Raw genomic sequence first — 11,485 nt, forward strand, 5'->3', positions numbered from 1 at the left:
CAGAAGGGCACTGCGAGTCAGAACCAACTTGATGGCACATAAGAACAACATAACAAAGAATTTGAAATTCAACACATATGAAGAAATTTATAAACCAGTAAGAAAAAGACTAATCACTCAACGAAAAATGGGCAGCATAGGAGCAAGCATTCACCAGGAAGAAACAAACCCCTGTGACCAATAAATAAAAGGCAGCCCAAGGGCATAGTGCAGAAGGCAAAAATTCCAAAGGAAACTCACCACCACTGAGTGGATTCCAACTCATCGTGATCCCGTAAGACAGAGTAGAACCATCTCTTCGGGTTTCCATGATGTTAAATCTTTACGGGAGCAGACAGCTTCATCTTTCGCTGATCTTGTGGTTAACAGATCTTGTGGTTAACAGCCAAATACACCACTGGGGTTCCTAGTGTAGGACCGGGATTTTAAACATTACACGTGCATCTTCCCGTTGGGTTCCCAGCACCTTGGACAGTCCCTTAAACTCCGGGGTCCTATCTTCAGTAGTGGGATGAAGGCTTGGGAGAAACTAACTGTGTTAGGCTGGGTTCTCTAGAGAAGCAAAACCACGGATGTGGATGTGGATGTGGATGTGGAAGTGGACATGTATGTGTATATGAGCCCGGGTGGGGTAGTGGTTATGTGTTGGGCTGTGATCGCATGGTCAGCAGCTCAAAACCACTGCAGCTCCAAGGGAGAAGACTGGGCTTTCTACTCCCACAAACAGTTACAGCCTTGGAAATCCACAGGAGGACGCTGTGAGTCAGCACTCACTTGATGGCAGAGAGGAGGGGGGGAGGTGTGTATCTGTGCATATGTGTAAAGAACCTTGTATCAAGAAAGTGGCTCATACAGTTGTAGAAGTAGGTAAACTTCAGTCCATTTCAAGTCTGTGAGTCAGGTATAAGCCGGAAGTTTTCCTGACTCATGTAGCTGCCAAGGCGGTCAATCAAGAAGCAGGAGGATAAATTGTGAGTAAATAAATTTCTGTTTGTTAGAACCAAAAAAAAAAGAAGAAGCAGGAAGATGAACCGGAAGTAGGAAGACCCTAGGCTGGTCGAGTCAAATGAATCCAAGGTTGGCAGGCAATATAGCAAGCCACTGCTAGCACCCAGGGTTTGCAGGCAGTATGGCAGCAGGTCATTGGCTCAAGTCCACAGAACCAGAGACCACTGAGATAGATGCAGAATCCAGACCAGCAAGGAAGGAGGGCGTTCCCCACCTCTGCTGATATATACTAAGTGGGCCACATCCTGAGGCTGTGCCCTGATAAAGGGGTTGCACTCCACCCTAATCTTCCCACCACTGCTTGGTGGCTCACAGCAGGTTCCATCCCGGGAGAGATTTATATTATGTGAGGTCATATCATGGGGGTGTAAAGCCAAATTGCCTCCGTGGCAGGCTCCGCAACCCCGGCAAAGTCTTGGTTTCATCTTGTTCTGTGTACAGTACAGAGCTGGAAAATCCTGGGGGACTGAGGCTAGCCAACCCGGGAGCGACACGGCAGGCCAAGCTGCCAATGAGAAGACAACATAGCCAGCGCGGGAACCACACAAAGGACCAAAGTGCCAACCCGCCACAAACAAGCCAATCAGCGGGAAGTGGGAGGGGCAGGCTGGGGACGCCCTGGCTCCGTGAATCCTGTGTATATAAACGGCAGCGCTCTCTTTGTTCAGGGCTCTTGTCCAAGACAGTGCACGTGGTTGAGTACCTGAGGACTTGAGCCCTGGCTTAAGCTAGTACAATAAAACCTCTTTTGTTATTGCAGCCTTGTGTCTGATCTCCTTTCACTGTTGGGGTAGGGGAGGCTTTAACTGCCAAACCACCAAGAATCCTGTCTGAGTCAACTTGACACAAAACCTAACTCACACATCACCAGCCACTTCCCACCCCGACTTCACGGGGATGAGGGATTATTGAGGTGCGTAGATTGCCCTCTCACCCTTCCCCTACTTCACGCATCAGCTCAGCAAAGAATTCTTTTAGAACCCTGTGTGCTTTATTGAGTGCAATGGAGATATCCTTTCAACCTAGATGATCTGCTGAACGACCGGAGCTTCGTGAGACGGTGAGCCTTGCTTCTAGTCAGGCCAGGGGGAGTTCTGCTTTCAGGGGTCTTCATGTAGTCGAGGCCTGCTACCTTCCGGTCTCAATCATGGGTGTGCAGGCAGTCTCTGGACAGTCCCTGGGTGCCACGCTCATGCCCCCAACCTGCTGCACCAGCTGAGGGCAGTTTCTCCCTCAGGCCCTTGTCTGTGAGGTGTGGATGAAGATTTGAACGTCACGGGGGAGGCTGGGAGGCCGGCACAGGGCCACAGGGAGGGTGTGGCCCAGACAAGCCCTCCCCTCCTCCCTCCCCCAGGCTGCCCATGGCGACGAGGAAGGGAACCTTTGTTGAGTCCACAGCATCTGGAGCTGGGAACCCAAGCTATGAACAAGATCTTCCCCCAGGTGAGGTCCATCCCAAGACGGGTCCAAACGCTGGGGGGACGGGAGGGCAGTACAGAGAAGCCTTCAGACTGACTGGTCTTGCTCAGAGACTTAAGGTGAGTCCCCGACCCTGCCCTGTGGGCTCACTCCTAGGCTGTACCCCCCAGAGGAAGGAGTTATTTAGCTCAAGTGCAGAGGTCAGGCCAGAAGGCCAGGGCAGCGGGGGATTGGTGTTCTTTATGGGAAGCACAGGTGTTCTTTATGGGAGGCACATCTCACCAAGCCATAGCCACCGACTGGTAGTAAAGTAGGCCGGAGAGGAAAGGGCATTCCAGGCAGAGGGCACAGTGTAGGTAAAGGAGTGGACACGAAAGCGGGCAGGATGCATTTGGGCATTGCAAGTCCTGGTGTGTAAGGAGGTGGTGGTTCCACTTGAGGCCCTCAGCGACCACGGCCAAGAGAATGTTCTTCCCTGGGCCTTAATGTTCCCTTCTGAAACACACCACGATCTCCAGGCTAAGCCCACCCCTCCCTCTGTTCTCTTGGGCAGGAAGATGTCAATGGCAACGTTGCTCCGGAAACCAAAGCTCTCCCTGGAGGGAAAGGTAATGGGTGGGTGGGAGGGCCTGGGCCAGTGTCCTGCAAGGCTAGGGTCCCCCGAGCTGGGCGGTTGGCTACACAGGCACTAAGTTCCCATCAAGTTCTCAATGCCCTGCAGATCTCTACCCCCCAGTTGATATCTGCTCCCCACTTCCCGGCTGGCTGTGTTGATGGCCCCTTGCTTAATAGAGCTGTCTGGTCGCTCTGTGATGAGCATTTACGGAGCACCCACTGCGTGCTGCCCACCGCACACGTGCTGAGCCTCATGCAATTCCTACCTGTGGTGCAGAGGATAGAGCTCTGGAGTCAGCCCCCTGGCTGGGTGGGTGACTCGGGCACTTATCCTCACCCCTGAGGAATAAAGTGAAGCAGGGTCACGCACTTGCTGAGCACCTACTATGTGCCACTGCCTCACTGTGTGACCAGGCCTGTTCTCTTTACCTGTATGGAACCCAGGAAGGGAGGAGCATCATTGGCGGGGCATCTACTGTGGCCCAGACTTGATCAGAAGAGGTCCAGAGAGGCAGACAGCGATCACAGAACACAGAAAGGATCGCGGTCCGCCCAGGAGCCTGGCTTTGTATGGGTCTCTGAATAGGACAGCTCTGAGAGGAGGGCTCTGGTACAGGGAGCTGAGGCGCAGAGAAGTGGGACACCTGACTAAGATCACACAGCTGGGAAGTCACGTCTGGACTGGGGCCGGTCTAGTTGCAAAGCCCCAGGGCCTTCCATGGGCCCCGCCTGGTGTTTATTTCTCAGTTCTGGCGGGTGGTGGGCTGGTTGTGGGACAAATGGCCTCTGGGTCCCCTTCTGTCCAGGGAAGGGGTTGGCATCTAAGGGCCTCTGGCTTTGAAGTGCAGCATCTTCATCTGGGGGTGAACCTTGATGCTGTCAATGCACCCCCAGTCTCTGTTAGGACCCCACCGTGCTCACGGCCTGGGCAGCGCAAATATTTGAGGAGCTGCCGCTTAGTTGACCGGAACGCTCTCCAGCGTGGCTGTGTGCCTGCTCGCTGCCTGGTTACCTGAGTTTGCCCTATGTTTGCTGAAAGGGAGCCACCAACTGGGGTTGTGTGATGGGGGTGGGGGTGGGGGCAGTGATCTGGTTGATTGATCCTGATAAGATTGATACTGTATCTCCCACGATTGTCTCCACACCCATCATCACATGCCAACCTGTGCCCACTGCATGGGCCACCGTCTCATTGCACACTCCCCTCATCTGCCACCACCACCCATGTTTCTAAGACCCCTCCACTAAGCACCCCGTCCCCTACCCATGTCTTCTTGGTCTTTTATTTGGCTGTCATGGAAACGGGTGCTCAAAGTACACCCAACACCCTGCAGAGAGCCACAAGTGCCCAGCTAGACGATGCGTTTTTCACAAGCCAGATGCACCCAGAGAGCCGCCCCACCACCGGGGTCCTGCTGGCACAATGGTGAAGCACTCGGCTGCTGACTGAAAGGTCTGTGGTTCAAACCCATCAGGGACTCCCTGGAAGGACAGCTGTGGTGTCTGCGCTCCCATAAAGACCGACGGTCTATCTCCGAAGCTCAGCCCTCTGGGGCGCTTCTACTCCGTTCCCCCACCCCGTCCGGTGTCCGGTTCCTAGGAGTCAGAATCAGTGGACTGCACACAGCACCAGCAGCCCACAGGCCTTTCACCGGACATCGCCAGCCCCTCTCCCCTACCCCCACCCACGTCCCCCCTGGAGCCTCGGGGAATCTTATCCTGACTTCCGGCCATCTTTATCTGCCCTCCTTTCACGATGATCATTGTATCGTGGTAAAATAGTGGGAGGTTTCAACCTGCTCAGCAGCAGCGCACGCGAGAGACCAAGATCACAGCCGGAGAAGCCCCACGGGGTCACGTGGCGTCCTGGTGCGCTCAGATGGATGGACTCAGCGGCGCCTAGCAGAAACAACCACACGTCTACCTAACCATTTGCTGCTTGACCATTTTCCAGTGTACACTGCAGGGACCAGAACTCCCTCGATCATGCTGTGCACCTATCGCCACTATTGGTTTCCAAATTATTTCCAGAAACGCGGCGCCCTTCATAACTCACGCTGCCACCTCTGCCGGCCCTTGGTAGCCACGGACAAAACGTTGACCTCTGTGCATGAAGTGCCTTGAGTGGCCACCACACCGACCACCGGGCCTGTGGTCAGCCAGGGTGCAGGTCTGGGATCTGACTTGTCCTGGAATGGACCATCAGCTGGACTCTGGAAAGAGGCCAGGCTTGGGTGCTGAGCAGACCTGGGGTGTGCTAGCTCTGCCCAGCAGGACCCAGCGGCACCCGGTCACTTCTCTGACTCAGTTTCCTCAGAAAGAAAGGAAAGGAAAGATACTTGTAAACATAAAAATCACCGCTCTGAGAGGCCTGGTGTGGTTTCTGCCCCATGAGAGGCGCTTGATAGGCAGGTGCCCATGTCTCCCTGCCTTCTGGGGGTGGGGGGCAGCCTCCTGGAGGGATGGCAAGGGCATGGGCTGTAGAGCAGGGACCTGGGATCTGGTCTGACCCTGGAGCTCGCTCCATCAACCGAACCAAAGAGCATCATCCCTGAGGGATGCCTTCCCATCCCCTAGCCGGGAGGAGCCTCCTGCATGTGGTGATGGGGCCGTGGGCAGTCCCGGCCCCTCACTGTGCTCCCTGGGCTTGTTTTCCTCCCCACACAGCGGGCTGCGGCCCACCCTGCTGCTCGCGCCACAGGGCCTGCCTCTCGGCCTTTGCTCTGCTCCTGCTGGCGACTCTGGCGGCCCTCGTCACCCTGGTGGCCATCCTTGGACTCCCACCACGCGAGCCAGGTCAGGGTGGTCAAGGGAGGGTGGGCCAGGCCTGCTGGGGGGAGGGGAAGGGGCAGAGCGATGGGGGGGACCTTCCCACCCAGCTACTCCGGCAAGTGACTTTGGGACAGTTCCTAAACAGACACAGTGCACATCTGTTTCTGAACCTCCATGTGCACCTCTGTGAAGGGGCTTTTTTACAGAATCCTGGTCATGCTGTAAGGCCCAGCTTTCCTGACCCCTGTGCTGGGTGAGAAACCTCATCTTGGTCCCCACAGCCCTAGAACCTCCTCTTCCAGGAGCCCCGCCACTCTGGACGGTGTGTCTTTTCTCCAGGTCAGAGAAGGGGACCTGTCTGATTCAACCTGATTCAAGGTGGCCTTGGCTTCAGGGACAAACCGTCCCAGCATGGTTCCCTCTCTGAGCAAGCAAGACAGATGCTAACCAAAGGCAGGGCGGGCGGGGCTTGGAGCCTCTGGATCAAGGACTCTGACCCAGTCCTGCGGCAAAGTGGGGTTAGCTAGGGGGTTGACAGGAAGGCATGTGAGGAGTCCCCGAGGTGGGAGAGAGCAGCTGCAGGAAGGAGGGTGGATGGGGAGGGCTGGAGCAGCAGGAGGGGCCTAAAGGGCGCCCTGGGAAGGGTGCCACGGGAAGGGGGACAGTCCAGTCATCACGTCACCAGAGAGACCCCCTAGATTACAGCGGTTCTCAGCCTTCCCCAGGCTGGGCCCTTTCAGACTGTGCCTCATGTTGTGGTGACCCCCAACCATAAAATCATTTTTGTTGCTACTTCTTAACTGTCATGTGGCTACTGTTATGAATTGCAATGTAAATGTCTGATATGCAGGATGTATTTTCATTATTACAAATTGAACATTATTAAAGCATCGTGATTCATCACAAAAACAATATCTAACTCTATACTGTGAAATATTTATTTCTAAGGACAAATAAAATGAAATTTTGTCTTGAAGCACGGTGTGTAGCAAGGGTCAGTCTTCAAGCCGGGTAATCGTATGTGGGCGGTCTGCGTGTGGGCGGACCCACCTGGAAGAGGGATAGAGGAGTGGTGTCTCGGTTCCTGAGACTGTCGTCGGAGATATGTGTTTTCCGATGGTCTTAGGCGACCCCTGTGAAGGGGTCGAGACCCACAGGTGGAGAACCGCTGCTCTAGAAGCTGGTCCCCCAGCCAGGCCGGCGGGTGGGGGGACAAACCCTCAGAGGGGACTCTGCGGGCCTGGGCAGGTGCATGGCGCTGAGGTTGCTGTGACGGAGGGCTTGCGTTCACGGGGTCTGTGTGTGTCTGCCTTCATCTGGTCTGTGGGGGATGCGCCTATGCGTGTCCATGTGTGTCCCACTGCATGCCTGTGTGTCTGTGTGTGACATGAGCGTCTCCGAGAGCTGGCCCCCACGCCTGCCGAGGCAGCCCCGGGAGGGAACAGAGGAGAGGCGTGCAGCAGGCTCAACCTGCAAAGCCGAGGTGCTCACCCGCCCTCTGCCCGGGCCTCCCCTTTCATTGTCCGCCGACCTCAGGGGCATGTCCCTGCACAACCCGCGGAGGTGGAAGGGGACCGGACCGGCATCTGCAGCTGGCTGGGCACACCCGCGGGACAGAGCACTGGGCCAGCGGGCTTGGGTTAGGGGCTCTGCCCATCTGAGCTTTGCGTTCTCATCTGTCAAGTGGGGCTGTGGCGACACTTTGAGAACACAGTAGGACAGCAGGGTGGCAGTGCCTGGCAGCCTGGGCAGTGCTCGTGCCCAGCTGTCAGGGATCCTGACGTGACGTCGCCCGTCAGTCTGAATAGAACACTCCTGAGTCCCTCACCCAGTGCCAGGGAACTCCCCCATCCCCCCACCAAGACCCCTTGGGAGACAGAAACCCGACTTCCAATGCCGGTTCCCGTGCATTCTGTGCTCCTAGGTTCTCTACCGGGAATCGTATCCACTTCCTCAACAATCCCGCGGGGTGTGTGCTCACTTTACGGACAAGAACCTAAGGCTCAGAGAGGCTAGGTTATCTGCCCCAGGTCACACAGCTGGCCTGCAGTAGAGTGGGGCTTAAACCACACCCCTGGCACCTCAGCTTGGCTCAGGTGAGAGCCTCTGCGCAGCTTTGAGGGCAGCGCCCCCACCCCGGAGATGCCCAGGCAGCATCACCCTTGACCCTTGGGTGCCTCTCCTCTCCCCAGGGGCCCGAGCCTGTGTGACCCCGACGAACAGGACGGGCTTCCTATGCCACGACCGGAGGACGTGCATCCCAGCCAGCAGCGTGTGTGATGGGGTCCGAGCCTGTGCCCACGGGGATGACGAGGATGAGAGCCTGTGCCGTGAGCGCCCGCCCCACTGGGTCCCCGCGGGCTCCTACGTCCCCTGCCGTCACCCCACACCCAGGCCGGCTCTGAACATCCCAGGCACCTCCGCGTGCCCACACCTTTGCCAAGACGGTGCCCTCTGCTGGGAACAGTCACCCCACCCAGTCCCAAGCACACGCGCGCGCGCACGCACACACGCACACGCGCACGCACACGCCCACTCAGGGGGATGTCCTCCTGATGCTCATCTTCATGCCTGGAGAAACCGCACGCACCCTTCAAGCAAGACCTCAAGAGACGGCCTTCCCTAGTAACACCCCCACCACCACAACACACACACACACACACACACACACACACACACACACACACACACACAGAGCTCCCATGACCCCTCTTATTCCTTCAGGGCCAGCCCTGGTCACAGTGCTTGTCATACTGGTTATCAAGCTCGATTAGCACATCTGTCATTCCCACCAGGCTGAGCTCCTGTGGGATAGAGCTAGTCTGGTTGATCTTGGGGGTCAAGTGCCTGGGACAGGACACAGAAGGAGGGGGAGTAGCTCCAGGCCAGTTTTCTGCATGAATGAGTGAATGGATAGATGGATGAATGAATGAATGAGTGAATGAATGAGGAGAACTGGTCCCAGAACTCAGAGACATGACTGTTCTGAGGAGAAAGGAGGCAGGGCCACATGGACCGATAGCAGCATAAGTTAGTGCCTGGACCCACGGAAGGGAGACAGTCCCATGGGCAGGCAGGCAGGGGGTGCTGGTGGGGAGAGAGTCATTGTATCATGGACCTGAGACTCTCCCTCAACCGGCCTGACAGTACGCTCCTCTCCCTCCATTGGCCTGACAGTAATCCAATCTTCCCTATCACACCCCGAAAGTGCTCGCTGGGTCTCTTCAGAGCCTCTCATTCCAGGGATTGGACCCGTGATTTTCCCCATTCTGGTTAGCATTTCCAGATGGCCTACATGTAAAATTTTTGGATCTGCTCTGGTCTCACTTGGTTGACCATATCTGAACTGGTTTGAAAGAGTTCAAAGTCCTGCCCAGAACGGATAGTAGCAGCATGTGCCTCTCCCTGGACAAGCTCCAGAAACTTCCAGGACACTTCTGTCTGGGTCTGGCCAGTCCAAGCAACCAAGTCATCTCTCCTCCCTGACCTGGGCTGTATACCTCTAGTGATAAGCCCTGAGTTGATATTAGAGTTTTTAATGACCCTGTTGTACAACTGCCTAACATAGAACCCCTTCCAAGGAGGGTCTTCTGACTCCCCTTCACAAGATGAGATCCCCGAGTTCTGAGGCCCGCGTGTAGGACTTTATCTCTCTTCTCCCCTGTTCCAGTTGGAGGAGGCTTCCTGACAGTTTGGGAGGGAGGGGTGGTGGATGTAGCCATTCAGGGTGGGGATAGATTCACGAGGACTGGGAAGGGGATGGGAAGGTGAGAGGCATCTCTTTGGGCTCTGTGTGCACAGTGGGTCCACAGGAAAAGAGCACGTCTCTCCTCGAGACTCTTCCAGGAGATCCTGGAATGAATGGGAGGTGACGCACAGTTTGGCCATGACCTGGGTGGTCAGGATGGTCCACCTCCAGAGTCAGGTGTGGCCAGATGTGTACTGGCTCCTGCCTCCTCTGTCCCTCTGTAGGAGATGTGCCCCGGAGCCTCCCCGCCTTCCTGGTGGCCCACTGTGGAGACCCTGCTTCCTGGATTTACTCAGACCAAAGGTGTGACGGCACCAACAACTGTGGGGACTGCTCGGATGAGCGAAGCCCAGGTGGGTGTCTGAGCACAGGCTGGCTGGGGAAGGTAGTCAGGCCATGGCCCAAAGAATCTGCCAGATGCCTCCTACAACCCTGGAAGAGCATCCCACCCCTGCTTGAATGCTTCCAATGGTGGTGTGCTCACTGCCGCACCAAGTACCGCCTACCGGCTGCTCCTTGGGTGGGCAATTTCCCTCCAAGGACACATGGGGTACCTGAGGCCAAATGGTGGCCTGCAACCTGGTTCTCGCTCATCTCTTATGCACCTCCCACCCTCTGCTGGGGAAGCCGGACAGAAATCAGTGTCCCCTATCTATATGTAGGTAAACCGAGGCTCGGGGAAGAGAAGGGCCCTAGTACAGTGAGTGATAGGAAAATAACTAAGGCATCAAAGTGTCTCCCACAGTGGGGTGCGTTGGGGGCACTGGAACGATCCGGAGGGCTGAGAAGACAGACACCTCCACCTTTTCCTGGATTATGGGCTATCGGACAAAACTGTTGAATTGCTAGGAGCATTAAGTACTTTCCCCCCCCCTTTTTTTTTTTCTATTGGCTGGCTAAATACATTTGGGAACTTTTGGTGTAAACTCTGGTGTCCAGACTCCAAATCTGCAGCCCTTTCTTGATCCCGTTTTTTAAAAAAAGATCTGCACACATGACTATTCATTCTTGACCGTGCCTGGCATTTGGCCTGCCTCCCTTTACGCTGGAACAACCTTGAGCACCCGAGGAAACAGAGGCCCTCGGGGAAATGCTCAACCCCAGTCGGACAGGAGGGCTTTGAGGCGCTGTGGGAGGGTCACCAGTGAGCGAGGCAGTGCCCTGGTGCACAGGGCATGCGGGGACACACCAGCTGGCTCCTGTCTCCCTAGTGACCGTGTGCCCTTCCTGTGGCCCCGGGTGGTGGCGCTGCACCCCGACTGTCTTCAAGTATTGCGATTGCATCCCAAGGACGCTCTGCCGGGACCGTGTGCAGCACTGCTCCGACTGGTCCGACGAGTTCTCCTGCCCCGGTCCCTGAGAAGGAGGTGGGATGGAATGATATTGAACATGCTTCCCCGGGGCACCCAGTGCTGGAACATGAGAGGGGGAGGAGCCTGTGAGCGGGGAATGTGGCCTGTGGACCTTCTCTGAACACAAATGGCCTCGCCAGCTTCGGCCTCACACTGTCTGCTGTGGGCTCACCACCGCGGTACGCAGCTCCCGACAAAGACAGGGGACCCCTTGCTTCGAGAGCAGCTTCTACACAGTGGGGACCTGCTCCCTCTGCCTCCGTGAATCATGCTTTTTTCACCCCTGGGGGGCGGGCAGCAGGTCTGGGGTTTAAACACCAAGTAGAAGCGTTTCACCCTTTGGGATGGCACCCCGGTGAAATGCATGTCACTTGTTGCCCCTTCGGCATCTAAGCCAGACAGTGCTTATCAGCCATGCTGGGTTTGGCCGCAACCTTAGCATTTTCCTGAGTTCACCTAGCAGGCCCTCGCAGGTCGATCGTGTGAGAGTGCTTATGAGACAAGTGCTTAGTTATCTGTCATCCAGCCAGTGGGAAGCCATCCCAGGAGGCTCCGAGCTCGGCCCACCCCA

The 11,485-nt window shown here is 56.2% G+C and overlaps 1 protein-coding gene across 3 annotated transcripts; it reads left to right on the plus strand.

Annotated features, from left to right (window-relative positions):
* The first annotated feature begins 2,430 nt into the window (after nt 1-2,430).
* LDLRAD1 (low density lipoprotein receptor class A domain containing 1) lies at nt 2,431-10,922 on the plus strand. 3 transcript variants are annotated; one of them, XM_004699402.1, is made up of 6 exons: nt 2,431-2,451; nt 2,981-3,035; nt 5,710-5,838; nt 8,007-8,144; nt 9,787-9,915; nt 10,774-10,922. In XM_004699402.1, exons 1-6 carry the CDS (start codon nt 2,431-2,433, stop codon nt 10,920-10,922), a joined length of 621 nt encoding a protein of 206 aa, XP_004699459.1. The 3 variants fall into 3 exon arrangements, with proteins under 3 accessions (XP_004699459.1, XP_004699460.1, XP_004699461.1); XM_004699403.1 differs by lacking the exon at nt 5,710-5,838; XM_004699404.1 differs by lacking the exons at nt 5,710-5,838; nt 8,007-8,144.
* The last annotated feature ends 563 nt before the right edge of the window (nt 10,923-11,485 follow it).

The sequence above is a fragment of the Echinops telfairi genome, unplaced genomic scaffold, assembly GCF_000313985.2.
Source record: "Echinops telfairi isolate 266 unplaced genomic scaffold, ASM31398v2 ScPeMD7_443;HRSCAF=831, whole genome shotgun sequence".
Classification (NCBI taxonomy): Eukaryota; Metazoa; Chordata; class Mammalia; order Afrosoricida; family Tenrecidae; genus Echinops; species Echinops telfairi.